An 18,339-nucleotide genomic window follows, 5' to 3' on the forward strand; every position below is an offset into this window, starting at 1 on the left:
TCCCCACTGGAAAGTTACTATTTTTCACTTTGTAATTCATAAATGTCTTAGAGGAAATATTATGAAACTATGCTACTATCTTGCTTATTCTTACTTTCACTTATTAATTTTAGCATCCATTGGTGACTCTTGCCTGTAACAATTATTAATGTGGTATTTGTCTAATGATGATTTTGTATTTCTCTCATTTCTTCATTTATTAATCAAAAGTCTTCTAGAAAGAAAAACTGGCCCTTCTCCCCCATATATTTATTTATTCATTTATTCAGTTATTTATTAGTATCAGTATAGGGTCATAAATATTTATTTTATTCTGTGGATTATAATCTAATATTATTGTTGTTCACTTTGTTACTCAAAGTGTTCTAACTTTGGCCAAAATCTTTCAGGTTGACTCTTTTGCCCTTTTAAAATGCTACCGTCCTTTTCGGGGCACTTCCTTTCTTTCTGTCACCACGAGATACTTCAGGCTCTTGTATTTTCCCTGCCCTAACCTTGGTTTCAACCACTTCTACGTGGAACCCAGGTTCCTTTTATTGGAGAATAATATTTAGAAACCAAGACCTGGGTGCTAGGTGTGCTCACTGCTACTGGGGTGTCATGTTTCTGGGCCCTCTCAGCAAACAGTACTGGGAAATGTATGGATGTCTACTAACCCACACATGCACACACATTATGTTTATTTCTGTGTCTGTCTATCTGTATACATATTAAAATCCATAAGTTCATGCTGATACCTCTAATTCTAGCGCAACAACACAAGGATCATGCTATCCTTCCCCCTTCCTTATCTTTAACTAATTTATTTCTATATCTATCTATATCCGTCTAATTTCAACTCTAATCCAGCACCATAGGTTTCAGTGTAGCCTTCCCTTTTTGCTTGTCTATGACTTCTTTCTCTGACAGTGAGAAACCTGAAGCTTATTATATAAAATATATTTACTTATTTGTTTAATCTTATTATATTATAGTTTCAGAATTGCTAACCCATATTGCTGTAAAAACAAATTTACTAATTAGAATATAATATTTATACAGTTATTTTTGTATTTAGCCTTTTGAATATTTTTGTATTTAGCCAAAATATTATTTTTCAAAATTACTTAGGTCAGTTCTTTTCTTCTCTTTTCCCTTCAGTATGATTATGTTATCCATTTGTAAGATTATTACTGAACTTCTAACTTAGATTTCTCCAGTGTATATGAGTGGCACTGAGACTTGGGAAAAATCTACCTACCAATCTCCTCAGGCTTTTACATTGACTTGGCTGGAGACAGATGGTCCTCTGGTTAACGCCACTAGAGTAACAAGGCTTAGTCCACATTATCTTGGTCCCAGTCTACATACCTAGTCTGGTTCTTAAGGATCCTGAAGCTGCCCTTGGGTAATGAAACTTGGATACTCAGCAGCCTAAATATGACCACAGGATAAAAAGCGGGGATATGCCTAGCTCCCTCGGAGTGAGCAGCTAGATAACAGGAAGCTCTTGTCAGCACCCTCAGAGTGGTTCACTGGCACAAATCTAGCAGCAGGCTATCTAAAGAACTTGCGGGAAGACTAAAGTATTTGTTTCTGGGAGTTGCTCTAGTTCAGGCTCCTTTAATTCCTGTACTCTTTGTGCTTTGACTCTGGATTGTATCTGCTCCCCCCAAAAATTTCTTATCACATTTGTATCATATTTAATAGGAAACTGTCTGAAAAAAACAGAGCAGGCTCTCTTATCAAAACACAAGTTCAGGTACAGCACTATTTATCCATCTTCCCCACACATTTCATTTCTAGATCTTTTTGTTTTATCAAAAACATCTATTTTTTTATAGAAGTGTTCTACTTTTAGGCTATCCTATTTTCTCTTTGATCTTGTGGTGAAATCTCTTGGGGAGGTTCAGCAATCTACATGTCATTGCTAATTAGCAGAAACAACAAGAGATTAACTATGAAATTCTTATACCGTTTGGAAAATGGCCTTCTTAATTCTCACCCTATTCTGAAATGCATTTTATTTTTCCTTAATAGGAAAGTCTCTGATCTTTCCTGCTTATGAAAATTGAAGAGAACAATGAAAGATGAGTTGACATTAACCTAAATCTTAATTCTGTGGGGAAACCAAAATTGCTTATTTGGTTAGGTTTTTCTCTTAGGCAGTAAGGTAATAATGACCCAAAGTTGTTAATGCTGTTTGTGGAATAACGCCTTCTGAAAGGCTACCCCAAACTAAACCAAGGAAATGTGGAGATATATGGAAAAGAAGCCTGGACTTTTTTCTGATAAGATGTTGAAAACTGCGATTAAGTACCTCATTTCTATAGTATGATTCCTTCCCAAAGATCTTAGTTTCATCAGGACTGCCTACACACTACTAAAGCAAAACCTTTTCTGAGCTGAAACATAGCAACCATTCTCTCAGCAGTGTTCTCTGTTTGGGGAAGGAAATGAAGGAAAAGCCTCTTTGCAAATAAAACTACAGAGAAAGGGAAATGTTGGGCACACACATGAAGAATTTCGGAATTAATGTAACTCTCCTTGAAGCTTTCTGCCAAGAACATGTGTGGTATACATTTTAGGATTCGAAGCGTTATATATGTTATTTTCTGTAGCAACTCTCTGGAAAATTTCCGAGTAAAATTTTAGTATTGGTAAGGAGGTTGTTTATTTTATTATATTCTTTCTTACCTCCACCGTACAAGTAATCCAGGTTTCCCATTCTCACAGAAGGGACAGTGAAGGCCAGTTTACCAAAACATTGCAATAGTGTTTTTACATTTCAAAATACCACGAAGGCTTTTTTGATCCCAAAGGTTTCATTCATGTATGTATAGTTTCTTTTTGTCTTTTGAAAAAAATATTGATTAATTTCTGCTTTTAAAAAATTAAGGAAAGAGCCTTTGGCATAAATAAAGTCGATTCTCTAAACTTGTACAGAGAAGAATATCTTTTTCCCCTAAACACTAGATATTTCAGGTGAATGTTTATGAGGATCTTGAGAAGCATGTGGATGAGGAACAAATGACATCACATCTTTGTCTTACTGTCAGACTACCCTAGAGCTGAATCAGGCATTTGTCTAATATATTCTGAGGTAAGCCGTACTTTTGACATAGTTTATGCATGTGTATGGCTGGAAATGGGAGAGAATGGGCAGGGAGTGGAGAATCATAGAGAGGAGGAGGAAGATCTAAAAGGGGAAGAAAAAGGAAAGGAAAGAGGTTATTGGCAACGATAGGTCAACCTTTCCTCTTAAAGACATGAGGTCATGAAAACTGGTCCAGGCTATGTTGGGAAAAGGCACTTTATCTTAATGAATAGTCAGGTTGTAGGCTGTGATATGGTCATTTTACTTAAAAAGATCCCAGAGAGTTTTATTGTTTAAGAATTTACCATATGGCAAGATTAAGCAATTGCTTTTTGAAATTCTACTACTTCTAAAGTAAAGCAGAATTAGATAATTACAGTAATATTATTGATTGAAACTTCTTAGCGGATTTAAGAATTTACACAATATCCTTAAGTTAGCAATACATATTGATGCATTTATGGGTGAAATGATATAATGTCTAATGTCTGGGATTTATTTTTAAATGCACCAGAAAAAAAAAAGTGGGTGGAGGAGAGATGAAACAGGATTAGAAAAATGTTGATAATTTTTAAAGCTGAGTGAGGTGTTTATTATTCTGCTCTGCTTTGGGGTATATTTGTTAAATTTCTGTAATAGCATTTTTAAATTTTATAAAAGGATGTAGAAAAAATGTAAATACAAAAATAAAATGAACATCTCTTCTTCCAGGATATAACAAAAGTGGCTTTTTGTCTATACCCAGTAGACATAGGTAGCATTTCACACAGCAGTGGCTGTCTAAGGTTAGGCCTCTAGGTTTTTCCTTGGAACTCAAAAGTAAATGCAAGTCTTGGCACTGTGTGGTGAGAACTGAATGTATTTTCCCTAATGTGATTATTTATAGGTATATATGTGATTGGGGGATAAGGGACGCAATGATTTCCTCTGTTTTCTTTTGAAAATTATAAAAATCAGGAATAGGGTGGTTCACAGGGTGCTTCTTTTCAGTGCTGCTCCTTCCCAGAGGCATTTATTTGTCACTATAAAGATCCTTTTCCCCCGAACACCCAGACACTTCATGTAGTCTGGGGGGTCTTTTGCCAAGCTATAGTTATTCCCAAAAGGGAAAAAGTTGGGGATTGCTTCTCTGTAGTAATAGGGTATCTGTTCCTTTTGGCCTGAAACAGCAAGGAGTCCTTTGGAGCCCTTGGGGGAGTGTAGCCAACTACCCTAGACCACTAGTGGCACTACAGTTAGTTCCATTTGGCAGAAATAAATTGTAAACTTGTTGACATTTTTTGTCCTCTTTACAATTCATTGTTTATTTCTCTATGACAGAGAATTTTGATGCAATTATCACTGAGCTTTCTGACAAAAGGGAAATAGCTGAGGAATTTTGATGAGTTACCCACTTATTAATCAGAACAAGCATCTCTAGTGACAGGGTTAGAATTACAATGAAGATTAGATAGCAAATTGCTGTTCCACCTAACGTCAATCATTCCCGGTGACAGCAGTGTGATTACACTTCAGGGAAGAGCTTTTCCTGCCAACAAAAAGAGGGCAACTTCAGTGCAGGTAATAAATTTAGCAGGGCAAACTGTCATTTCTTCTCTTGAGTGGAATCCTTAACAACCAAATGGTGTCTTGTAGAAGATTTTGAGAGGAGAAAAGCATTTCACTGAGAAAGTTTCTAAATTTCACTTTGTAGTATTTTATTTTAAAAATTATTATAGATATAACTTAGGAACAATCCTTCCCACAGTGATTTTCAGTATTTTTTTAACCTGTACCAAGCCTTAATTATCGCCACAACGATGTAAAGAGATGTGGAAGTTAATAAAAGAATGCATGACTATATTTGAAAATCTATCAGAATAAAAACGTGCAGAAATAACTGAACTAGGTAAGAAATGGAGGTAGGTCAGACTAATTGTTTGTCTGGCTAGTTGAAACTTTAAGTTCTTGCGGTTTAAAAAGAATATATTCCTCTTTCAACCCAGTTGTAGTTTTAAATAATAGTTCTGTTTCAAAGAGCAAAGGGATAAAGCACTATTGTAATTCCAGAGTGTATAATAACTGCAGAGGAGAAACTGACCTGGGAACAAAAGGAATAGCTGCGTAATAGAATAAATAGATCAGGACTATGGAGTACACCCCTTCTTGTCCCTTCTAAATAAAGCAGAGTGCTAGCTAGCATCTTTTCCCAGAGAAGACGGACAGTGTTTTCCCTCCCCAAATATTTTTTTCCAAGCACGTTTATGGTATTTCTGTTTGCTTGAATAATATTGGTTGTGAGTAAAGAATAACTGAACAGTTATCCTTGATTCATAATTTTATTTTTTTTATTTAAATTTTAATAGGATTGTATTTTGAGAAGGCAGGAGAAAAAAAACAATTTTTTCCCAAAAAAAATCAAGAAAGCAATTGCTGTATGAGTCTGTCATTTTGCTGCTATTAACTTCTGTGCAGTGAAACTGAATGATAGACCTTTAAAACTGATCATTTTGCTCTCAGAGTTTAAACTTAAGTAAAGTTTAAGTTTACGTAAAGTTTCTTTAAGTATTTTTAAAGAAATATATTGACTCAAATATATTTTAAAGAAATATATTGACTATAGCGTTTATAAACTCAAATTTTCTCCCTCTTAAATTCAGACAAGTTCTAGCAGTGCTTTTCTACCCATAGTAAATTATATATCAAGTTCTCTCTCTTTCGAAATAAAACAAGTAAAGAACTTGCTTTTTTTTTTAGGAGAAACTTTTTTCCTAAGAGATTAGAGTCATCAGGATGCCGGAATGTTTTAGTTTTAGCCTTAGATCTACCACTAATTCTTCACTTTGTAAATTTAGTTATTAACCCTTTCATACTTGAAGTTTAGCTTGGTAAGGTGTAAATCATAATAATATCCTCAGTCTCCATTTTATAATGATAGTCTACGAATTAATAAAATAGTACATGAAGGGTGCTTTGAACTTTACAGAGAAAAGGATTATAGAAATCCAAGAAGGGCACTATTAATAATGTTATTATTGTTAGGTAGATTATGTTTGTGCTACTTCATCATTAGAATTAGCCTAGAAGTTCAAATTAAGTCATTCAAGAGGAACCTCTTAAATGAATCTGGTAAGTAGACACAGGATATGTTCTTTTGACTATAGCACACAAGTTTATACTGGTTTTTTTTTCATGCTATATTTCGTGAGATAGATAAAAATTAATAATGGAAAAGCATACCCCCTCAACCTGGCAGCTGTGTGTTTTTTTCTTTGTTATGACTGAAGGCATATGCTATATTCAGCAAATCTCCCTTCCTCCATTCCTGGCTTCCTCCCTTCTTCCCTTCCTCTCTCTCCTTCCATTGGATCTAAGGCAAAAGTCTGAAAAATGTACTCTCGTGTGACATAATGGAAAAGGAACAAGGGCTTTTTAAAGTTTTCCATGGTTTCTCCTGATGGGAAATAAACAATATTTTGTAGTTTGTCTAAATGGAAATATAACTGGTTTCCTATGAAAATATTTGTGGCCGAATGGGCTATTTCTAAGAATTCTAGCATATGCTCCCTTATGTTATTGGTCTTTTAAATATATATTCTCCCTCCCTATAAACTCTCAGAAGTAGAGATTATATCTTAAACAACTTTGTTCAGAGTTCCCAAATTCAAACATAATGGTGGGTGCTTACTAAATATCGATATAGTGAAAGATAAGTATTTTTATAAAGATGCAGTAAATTAGGCTGACCCTAATTCTTAAAACTAGCCATCAGGCCTCCCTTGTACCTCCCACAAAGTCACTTCCTATGAAGTTACTTTCTATTTTAGTTCTCCCCATACTTGGTACCACTCCCAGATTTTCCATTCCTGTTTATTGGACCCAGTCCCTTTCTTCCAGATGCTCATAGTCTAGTGGAAACCAATACACAGGTGATGATGAGTATTGTGACTGAAGAAAGGATTGGTTGCTCTGGGAAGACAGTAGAAGGGCACTTGTGTATGGGGAGAGTGGTTGTTAGTAGGAGGGTGACTCCTGAAGTAGTCAGGCAGAGAGAGAGCAAAAAGGGACCAAGAAATTAATATGGCCATTGATAGAAAAGTAGGAAGCAGCATGGTTGATGTAAGGCCAAGAGCTGAAATTAATTTGATGTAGTCGAAACAAAGTTTGCTGTGAAGATAAAAGATGTAAGCAAGGACTAGATCTCAGAGATTTTCTTGGACTGGGACCATGAGTGCTTTCTGAGGATTTCCTCAGGCTCAGTAGACCTTATCTGATTTGTTGTCAGATACATGTAATGGAGGTTGCAAGCAGGCTGAGTAGCTAGTCTCTGTAGGCCTACTCACCAAGGCCGTATCATGGTCAATCATAGCCCAACTGAAGCTATTGCATTTTAGCTGTTTTGTTTCCAAGGAATAGAGACCCCATTCTGTTCTTATGGGATCTCCCATGTTTGTTTGTGCAGGACATCAGCGGTGTTAGTAACAAGATTTAGTTAAATGATTAGTCGTTTAAACTTTAAGACAGCGTGGGAGGGAGATACTGTTGGAAGCAGGTCTTTCAAGCCTCTCAAACAGGCCCCTTAACTTAGATCTTAGATGTGACTGTTACTCCAGCTTCCCATAGAACTGGTGCTTTACAATGAGGATTAAATATGCTAGTTTAAGTCATGAGAATGAAACTGCCTCAGTTGCATGACTTGAATATTTCTTGTCATTATTAGCATAAAGTAATTGTGCTTTGTTCCCCTTCCATCAAAACAACAGTTCCTAGTTTTTTTCAGAAAAAGTGTGAAGAGGGAAATCTGAAGAGAGAGGGCTCTATTAGACGTTAGAAACACTAGCGCTGATCAGTAGTTATTTTCTAAATGTTTCCATTGCAGTGTCAGAAACGCTATTTCTCTGCCTGGCACAAGCTGATTCTTGATCACAAGATTAAGCTGGGGAAAGCTGGGACCCTGTCTGACTGGAAGTTTCAACTGAAGGTCCTGCATGCCTGGAGAGACTACACAAGATCTCAGAAGTTGAAGCGGGAGACTCAAGCCATGGAAAATGACCTTCGGGAAGAAAACAGGTACTATTATTTGTGCCTTGAAAATCCTTCTGGTATGTTTATCTAGGACATCCTTCCTCATGAAGGATCCAGAAATGAACTCTAAAAATACTGTTCACTGGAATCATCTCATCCATGTAGAAAATGTGGTAATCACTGTTTTCCTGTGTTATATCCCAAACTAGAAAAATTTAACTGAAAATTATAAGCAGAAAAATTATTTGATTAAAATATACTAATGTGCATGCTTTCCTTTTTTTAAGGAAGCAAATATTATGCTTTTTCCCTTGTCCTTTGATGTAGTATCATTGCACTTGGACCATCTTACAATTCAAAAGACAGTTTGGTTTATATGCCAGTAATTCACATTGGTAGAAATCACTGTCTGCACATAGAATATTAATTAGGGACACAGGGAACATCCATCTGGGAGGGCAGACCTGCCAAGAGTGATTCCTCCCATTCCCCCATCTTTTGTTCTCCACTTTGTATAGAGGATTTTTTCTTTTTTGCCCCAGCTTTATTGAAGTATAATAGACAATTAGTTGCTCATATTTGCATTGTACAATTCAATTAGTTTTGTTTTTTCAATTATAGTTGGCATACAAGAATATATTAGTTTCAGTTGCATGCATAGTGATTCGCTACATAACTCACAAAGTAGTCACTCCACTAAATCAAGTATCTCTTCCTCCTGACGTATTTTTTACATTGTTGACTATTTTCCTTATGCTACACTTTATATGACTATTTTGTATATCCATTTGTACTTCTTTATCCCTTTGCCCTTTTTCACCATCCCCACAACCCCCCTCCCATCTAGTAGCCCTCAAAATATTCTCTGTATCTATGAGGGGTTTTTTTTTGTTTTTGTTGTCATTTATTTTGTTCATTAGATTCCACATGTATATGAAATCATGTGATATTTGTCTTTCTCTACTTGACTTATTTCATTCAGCGCAGTACCCTCTAGGTCCATCAAGTCAGTATCTTTTTCCATCCCCTTCCTTTTAGTCTGTGTGTGTCTTTTAATCTGAAGTGAGTCTCTTGTAGGCAGCATGTGTAAGGGTCTTGTTTTCTTATCAGCCACTCTATCTTTTGGTTGGAGCACTTAATTTTTTTCCATTTGAGGTACTCGTTGATAGGAATGTAGTTATTATCATTTTTATTCATGTTTTTGATACATGTTTTTTCTTCTTAAAGAAGTCACTCCAACATTTCTTGTAATACTGGCTTGGTATTGATGAATTCCTTTAGCTTGTTTTTGTCTGGGAAATTCTTTATCTGTCCTTTGACTCTAAATGATAGCTTTGCTGAATAAACTATTCTTGGTTGTAGATCCTGGGTTTTCAACACTTTGAATATTTTGTGCCAGGCCCTTCTATCCTGCAAAGATTCTTTTGAGAAGTCAGCTGCCATACTTATGAGAGCTCCCTTGTAGATAACTAATTGCTTATCTCTTACTGCTTTTAAGATTATCTCCTTGTATTTAATCTTTGGCATTTTAATTATGATGTGTCTTGGTGTAGGCCTTTTTGGGTTCATCTTTTTTGGGACTCTCTGAGCTTCCTAGAGTTGTATGTCTATTTCCTTCACCAGATGAGGGAAGTTTTCTATCATTATTTCTTCAAATATATATTCAACTTCTTGTTCTCCCTCTTCAGGTACCCCTATGACATAGTGTTACCCTTAAATTTGTCCAATAGGCTCCTTCAATTATTATTATGTTCTTGGTTACTTTTTTCTTGGCATTCTGGTTGGATGTCCTTGGCTCTCTCATGTCAGTGTTTTGATCCTCTTCTTTATCCACTCTGTTCATTCCGTCTAATATACTCTTCGTCTCAGATAATATATTCTTCATTTCTGACTAGTTTCCTTTTATGATTTCCATTTCCATTTTTATGTTTATCTCTTTGTTAAAGTTCTCACTGAATTCACTTCCCTTAATTTCCCTTAATTTCATAGAGCATCTGTATATCCAGTGTTTTGAACTCTACATCTGTTAGATTGCTTGACTCCATTTTTCCTTGATCTCTGTTCTGTTCTCTCATATGGTTTCTGCTTCTTTGTCTTCCCGTTTTGGCTGCCTTTCTGTGTCTGTTTCCATGTACTAGGCAAAGCTCCTAAGTCTCCCAATCTCATTAGCATGACTTTGTGTAGTAGGTGTCCAGCAGCACAGTCCTGAAAGGGGTTCAGCTGCAGGCCAAGTTTAGCACCAGCCTGTGCTCTCTTTGTTCACCTGTTAAGATTCAGCAAGCAGTCCACAGATGCTGTGCTTAATAGTTACTTCAAGAAGCCACACCAGAAACTGAGGCCAGATGCCACCAGTGTGGGTTTTGGTGCTGCTCAGCAAGGACAATGGACTCACCGGTGACACAATTGAATGTGGCTTGGGTGGGGCTGCACGTTGGGGGAGGCAGAGTTTCAGGGAATCCTCTGGGCAGAACGACTTCTGTTATCCTGTTTGATGACGGCTCAGCTATGGCGGCATTGCACACTGGGAGGGGAAAGGGCTCAAGAGAGGAGCCATGGATACTGCCAGCACTTCTGTCAGTAGAAAGCCTCGCCTCTGGCCCTCGCTCAATGCCCCCCTGTAAGTTCCTAGTGATCCCCAAGCAGCCAACCCAGTGCCGTTGCTCAGAGCGAACAGGTCCATCACTGGAGAGTCCAGTTGTGGATACGGTTCCTTTAAGAGGCATCTGCAGCTGCCAACTTCCGCTGGTGTAGCCTCTGTCCCACTCAGCTACTGGGGACCAGGCAGCCTCATGTCTTAGTCCTCTCCTACTTCCAACCATTGCAGGGTGATTTCTTATTTCTCTCCCTAGTTGTAGGGCTTCTGTTCATGTAGATCCTAGGAGAATCTGCTTGCTGTTTGCTCTGTTTCCATCTCATCTTTGATGTGGTCACAAGAGAGGATGAGTGAAGCTTCTGTCATCTATGCCATTTTGCCCGGTCCTCTCCAGAGGTTTTAACACCTTTATATCAACTCCCTCTTATTCTTGTGAATGACAGAATTTGTCTTCAAATAAAACTTTATTTGCTCTGTCATCTTAAAGTTAAATATATTTTGTTCTTTTCATTTCCAAGATTAACTGCATTCTTGAACCAAAATCGTGGATGTAAAAGGAACCATTTGTTTATTTGGGAGAGAGCAGCTCACATTCTTTTGTGTGCTCACTTCTCTGCCAGCAATTCTGTTATTCACTCAGGGTGAAAAATTGAATGAATAGTATGTAAAAGCATTGTTATGTAGAAGAGAATGGTGCCCCCTGGAGTTGTACAGCCTTGTTGACAGCATCAGGCCCTGGGGAGGAAACATAGCAGACTGATGCAGGGCCCCTTGTCCTCAAACTACTCACAGTTTGGTGAGGAGAACAAGATCTAGAAACAGTACATGTGTTGAGTAGCATTATAAACTGAGTAATGCGTCCCTTCCTGCTGCTATTACTATGGCTGAGAAGGCTCCTACATAGTGCCAGGAAAGGCTTTATCAAAAAGATAGATCTTGAGCTGGGCTCTGCGTGATTAACTAGGATGTTCCTAGGTGGAAATGCGGAGACAAGATGATGGCATGGAGTTTAGCCATCTGGATTGGCTGGAGATCATCAAGTATGTATGTGGTTATCAAGTTCATTAGTTTGCAAAAGTCCCTTAATTCCAGGACAAGGGATTTAGGTATTCTTTTGCAAATAAAGGTAAATTCTTTAAGGTTTTTAAGCAGGAGGGTGACCTAATCAATTTAATTTTTTTGCAGTATGCTGGGGGAAATCTTCAGTTAAAAAAAAAAATTGATATGATAGATTGGGATGATAGTCTAACTGGAAAAGGAATGGCTGGCAGGATTTGTTGGATAAAGAAGGGAATCTAGAGGTGTTGTAAAGGGGAAGCAACAGGAGTAAGGATGTGAAGGAAATGGAAACTGAATGTTAAAGTTAAAAGCGGCCTGTGAAATTTACATGCCAGAAGAAACTTGTAAAAGGAAAAATCTAAAGAACTTGAGATTCTATTCCAATTAAAGTGTTTAAATATAAAAACACTAAATGGGGATTTCATAATAGCATAATGTGCCAATGTTTTTAAAGATCTCAGAACTTTTTGTCTCATATCTGTAAATTATTTTCAGGTGTCTATTTTTAAATGTTCAGAATGGGTACTACTTTTTTTAAACTGCCAGAGATAAAAAATATTTAACTTATAATAATTTTTTACTACAAAATTTTAAAGCAAAAATATCTTAGAGCAGAAAGACACTTCAAGGATCATCTAATCCAGCCCCTCATTTTACACATGATAAAAGTAAGATCCAGAGAGAGTGAACAATTTTCTCAAGGTCATAAAGTTAAGAGTAGCTAGTCCAGGACTAGGGACTGGTCTCTGATTATGACTGAGTCAGATACTTTTTCCTATCCCACACAGCTGTGTTAAATAGCATCCAGGTGATGGTTCCCTAAGACAGCCATGTTTTTCAGTTGTATTGCAATTTACTTTAGATGGTTGCAAATGTAAATAGGAAATGACAAGTCATGCTAGAAACATGATACATGATCTATCAGATACAAATGATACTTTGTGTTGCTTTCCTACAAATTCCTGGCTCCCTGCCTGTTCCTCTTTGTTCTAGAGATTGATTTAGGATATTGAGTTGCATGATTTTGTTCAAAGAAGGAATATTGGAGTATTAAAGGTGGAAAAAAAAAAGTCAAAGGTAGCTACTGCAAGCAGAAACCAAGAAATGTCAGTGGGATTGAGGTTATCAGGAGAGCTGGGACCCTCTTTACCATACTCATCAGAGTTCTCCCAGTAGCTCACTGGACACAATACATATTCGTTGAATAGTAAGTCAGTGAATGAATGAAAAGCTCAGTTGCTTCTTCTCCTGCAATTTAACTTGATAATATTTTCAGTCCTTTTTTCTAAATAGTGAGCTCAAGGGATAGAGAGCATTTACTGTAATGGGTTAGAAACTAAACTCTTACCAGGTTGACAAAACATAGATGGTTCTGTGGCCCATCCACCTGGATAGAAATCATTTGCTATGTCCATTTACTCAGATGTCAGCTGTGTCTTCATCCTACAGCTTTTGCATCTACATTTGCCACCTGGGTCTCCTTTCACTGGCCTGTCCCCAATTCAGGGTCCAGCCTTTGGGGCTTCTTTTCTTCCTTTCTTTCCTTTTTATTCTTACTTTCTCTCTAGAGCAGCAACAAATCCCTCTCTTTTTATTCGTGATTTAGCCACCATCTTTTCTTACTGAGCCTGTGTTGAGAGTCTCACCTCCACTCCAAGGGCTCATCCATTTCTTCTAAAATTCATCATTTCTCTAAAAATGCCTCTTGCTTTTCCTAATAGGAATTTGGTCACTCTGTCTTTTTAATTAAAAAAAATATATTTTTCAATTGCAGTTGACGTACAATATTATATTAGTTTCAGGTATACAACATAGCGATTAGACATTTATATACCTTACAAAGTGATCATCTGGCCACTCTTTTTTGAAAGTTAGCCCCAGATCTTCCATTCCTCTTTTCTCCTTTCCTTCCTAAATTTATGACCAGCCCTACACAACATTGGAAGAAACAAGGTTTTAGAGTCTTCCACCAGCTCTTCCTCCACCCTGCTTCCCTGATTTCTCAGTTCTTTCCTGGGAAGCATTTCTGTCCTTCTGTGTATTAACCTCTACAACACCTGCAGGCCTGCCCTATCTTGTTCCAGAGCTCTGGGCCTTTCCTAGAACATGCTTTTATCTCTTCCTTTTGTCCCTCAAGCTCCTCACACTTTGTCACTCTAATCATCAGTTGATATTTTATCCCTTCCAGGAAACTTATACTTTAAAAAGGATTGTCTGGAAACAGTGCCCAAAATATAAGTGATGGGTGTTTGAGGGTACTGTGGCAGGCTGTACTGTGGGAAAACTGGCCCTTTGATCTCCCTCAAACCATGGCATTCATTTATTCATTCATTCATTCGGTTTGATAATATATATTCATTCAGTAAACCAGCTTTACTGATGCTTACTGTGTACCTAGACTCTCTCTTAGGTACTGGGAGGGGGACTTAAAGGAGTGTCAAACATTCTTGCCTTCTAGGAGTTTTCAATCTAAGTGGAGAAGTTAAAAATTGTACCAAATACTAAAAATAATTGCAACAGAAGGCACCATAAGATAAATACTTAGGAGTGACATAGACTTGGCTGTTGTACATTACAGTCCCCCAGGGAGCTTTTTAAAAATAGGAATTCATGGGCCCCATCTTCTGAGAGAGGCAAGATGTGGCTAAGGAGAAGAGGGTATTTTTTCACTTTAGGGGAAAACTAGTAAACCACATAAACAGCTTGTGCAGGAACAGGCTGGGGCAAAAGCTAGCCTAGAGGCGGGAGATTGAATTAAAAATAGACCGTCAGCACTCCTGATTTCAGCATTCTTTTGGGCAATGTTTATGGAGTGCCTCTGTTAATCATGTTCGATTACCCTTCCCTCCATGCTCACCTGGGTATCCAGGTGAGAAGCCAGAAACTTCATGGCATCTGAAACTAGGAAAGCTCCTCATAAGTATATCAGAGAGGCAGGAGGACCAAACCTGTATTGCCTGGCTCACTTTAAAACTCTAAAACAATTGTGTAATCTTCCACTTTTTTCCTGGAGGCTTCCTGGTGCATTATTGAATGTATTAGCTTTTCATTTCTATTCCTGCTGAACCTGCGCATCCATAATGCAGCTGTTTGCATTATTGCTGTTTTTGTATTCTGCATTAGATCTCGGCACTCAATCGGATCACTAGTAATTGGTTATTTATTTGCCATTTCTCATTTCCTTTTTAAAAAAATTGAAGAAACTCTTTAGGTATCTAAAATTAACCTAAGATGGTGTTATAACCTTACATAAGAATTTGAGTTATATTTTCAAGTTTTCTTTTTATCCTGAGGATAGTCAGTGTGGAGCTTTTGTTTTAGGGCGATAATATTTTTGAGATGAAATCTAAGGCTTAGATTTAGGCCCAGTGTCCCATATATGGTTAGTGTTCTGACTTTTCAGTTCTATAATATGCAGCAATCACTAAGTATCATTTGAGGTGTTGATTCTAAGTAGCATAGTTTAAATTTAAATTTATGGACGTGGTTCCATATTGTAGTGGTTAGTACGTCTGCTTTACACGCAGAAGGTTCTGGGTTCGCACCCCAGTGGAGCCACGGTCCATGGTTTACGGTCATGCCACCCTAAACAAGCCTGATGTCTGATCTCGGAAGCTAAGCAGGGTCGGATCTGGTTATTACTTGGATGGGAGACCACCTAGGAAGACCAGGTGCTGTAGGCATAAATAATAATTTTAAAAAAAGAAAAAAAAACTTCTTTATATTTTATATTCTTATGTCTTTAGCAACAGCCTTTCTCTGCATTCAGTTATATAATTATGATGATCAGTTTATATATTCTTGCCAGAAATTCCCTGATTTCACTTGGAAGCATACCAGGACAGGGTGTTTTCTGTACAGGAACTCTGTTCTTCATTTTTTGATTATCTGGGAGCTGTGTCTGAAACCATTTCTTTTACGTTAGCATACCCAAGTAAATCACACCTGGTTGAGCTTTTAAGAAATTTAAGTGATTTTTTACTTTCAGAAATATTTGTGTTTTTAACATCATCTTTTAAAAATATATAGAAATTGGCTTATCTGGAATAGTGTCACTCTGCTGAAGTGAACTGCAAGGATGCAGCCTTGTCTCTGGATCCCTAGCTTCTGTGTTTCTACCCTACCACTTCAACCCACATACATGCATATTAAATGCATCTTCATATCACCTACCTAACCATTACAGAGTAGGCGCTAAGCACTATAATGAACATGCATTTTTTTTTTTTTACCTATTTTCTTCCTGTTTAGTCTTTTTGTCATACTTACAGGAATATTTTTTCTCTTTGCCTCTTTACAATGTCCAAATAATTTCTTCCTTGACAGTCAAAACCTCAGTGTTGTTTTGGCTCTTGATGCTGTAAAAACATGAAATTAATAATATATCAGGTAAATTTCACACTCCGCCTTCCTGAGCAGATTGATGTAAATTAAATTTCACATTAATCAGAGCAATGTACATAATCAGAGAAATTTGTGATTTTCACTTAAGTAAAGTGCTATAGGGTTGTTTGTTTGTTTCATCATTTATACATTGATATTTTTAGAGCTTTGTTCTTACTTATGTTGCTAATTTGATTTATTATTCTTATTCTAAAATTTTGATTTCAAGGTTATTCAATCTCAGATATTTAATTTATTTCCATCAAAGTAAAATAATATATAAATGTTTATTACAACTGGTATTGTACTTTCATTACAAAACCATCACCCAATCACCAAATATTTATCGAGTATCAATTATTAATTCATTAGAAAGAAGCAATTAAATATAATGAAAAATGCTGCTGGCAGAGTTGCTGTTAGTATTATCCCAAAATTCATTTTTTTAATTGACTTTGCTCTCATTAATTGGTTGTTTTATCTAACTCCTGACATAAGTTGAATTCTGTGACTCTAGTCTATGGCCGTGCTATCCTGAACAAGCCCAATCCTATCTGATCTTGGAAGCTAAGCAGGATTGAACCTGGTTAGTACTTGGATGGGAGACCATCTAGTAAGACCAGATGCTGTAGGCCTAAAAAATAGGGGATTGTAAGCTGACAAGGTCCCTGCAATCTGTGAGGTCAACCAAGAGTTGCTGCGCCTAAAAAAAAAAAAAAAAAAATCTGTGACTCTAGAGTAGTTTTTTTTAAACTAAGGGTTTTAACCCATTAGTAAGTCCTGAAATCAGGCTCAAGATGAACTATATTTTTTAAAGAAATAGAATAGATTAGAACAGAAATATCCAAGTACATCTCTGATAATAAGGGTAAATGTTGTTTGGTGAAACTTTTGTTTTGGTTGCATATACATACACACATAAATTGTATATTGAGTCATAGTGTAACATTTTTTTCTTACTGAGGTGGCAATCAAAAAGTTAAAAGTCATTTGAGTGTTTAACAACTATAGAAATTTTCTCTTGACTCACTGACTTTAAGAACTTTATGTTTTTTTTATATGACCCCAAAAAGTCCATGAGGAATGTTAAGCATTATATACATTTAACAAAAATGGATATGCAAATAGAGTTATAGAGAATTTATTCGAGTCATCTTTACAAGATAAAATCGAGTAGGTATCTAAATAGTATTAGGTTTTAAACCTTGAAACTGACCCCGATGTGACATAAATTCCAACCTCTACACCTTACTTCTTCAGAAACAGTAATCATCCATTTATAGATAGATCTCAGAGAACGCTATGCTTGAATTCTCGACTGGCTACCACCGTAATGTCTCCTATTAGAGATTCCCCTTGGGAAGGGAATGTAGCTGGCAGTTCCAATTTCATTCAGACATGCCCCCTAATGTTCATGAAATTTCCGAGAATCAAAAGGAACTCTTCCTTAGAAGAGAATGAATCGGACCCCCTAGTAGACTCTGAATGAGTTCCATCAGAGCAAAATGCCTGTCTGTGCCTTTCACACGTCTAGTGTTTTAGCAAGTATCTTCCTTCACAAGGCAGTCCTTCACTCATTTACTTTAAGCATTCAGTAAATTAGTCGTTTTTAGAGATTCTTTCCCTGACCAAGTCCTTCTTTCACAAGATCCATCCTCATAATTTCATGTTGACTTTTATAAGTCTTATACTTAATTATTGGCATTTCACTTAAGTTTTGTTCCTTTCCCTTTCTTTCAAACTTCTGTCTTCCTTAGATTTCCAAGTGTAGCTGAATATATCCCTCATGCATTCATCTTTTAAAAAGTAATTATTTATATACCCATTATTTTTGCTCCTTTCCCTCTAAAAGCTCTCAGAAACTATTTTATGGTAATCAAAATAATATATCTTTGTGACATGATGAAACAGAACAGTCACTCTTTCTTCTGAAGTAATGTCTTGAGATATCAGCGCCTCTATGAGCAGACCCTTTGCACTGAGGAATTTTATAAAACAATTCCATTTAGCTTAAATATAAGGATAAGCTGGAGCTAAGTGGAGCATTTCTGGGATTCCTTTGTACTTGTGTTTCATTTATATTACTAAATAACAAGCTGTAAATGGCTTTTTTTTTTTTCAGATTTCCTGAGGCTTTTTAATTTTTAATTTTTATTTTTCAGTTACAGTTGACATTCAATATATTAGTTCCAGGTGCACAGTGGAGTGGTTAGACAATTACATA

At 36.7% G+C, this 18,339-nt stretch overlaps 1 protein-coding gene and 1 pseudogene across 1 annotated transcript in view; both read left to right on the plus strand.

The window, feature by feature from the left end:
* The window catches only part of CCDC191 (coiled-coil domain containing 191), an 84,869-nt gene that overhangs the window by 25,389 nt on the left and 41,141 nt on the right, over positions 1-18,339 (plus strand). The window contains exon 8 of the mRNA XM_011377199.2: positions 7,935-8,125. Within this exon, the coding sequence (XP_011375501.2) occupies positions 7,935-8,125 (191 nt within the window). The remainder of the gene's footprint in view (positions 1-7,934; positions 8,126-18,339) is intronic.
* LOC111736882 lies at positions 16,632-16,750 on the plus strand (annotated as a pseudogene).

Source organism: Pteropus vampyrus, unplaced genomic scaffold (assembly GCF_000151845.1).
Source record: "Pteropus vampyrus isolate Shadow unplaced genomic scaffold, Pvam_2.0 Scaffold1, whole genome shotgun sequence".
Lineage (NCBI taxonomy): Eukaryota > Metazoa > Chordata > Mammalia > Chiroptera > Pteropodidae > Pteropus > Pteropus vampyrus.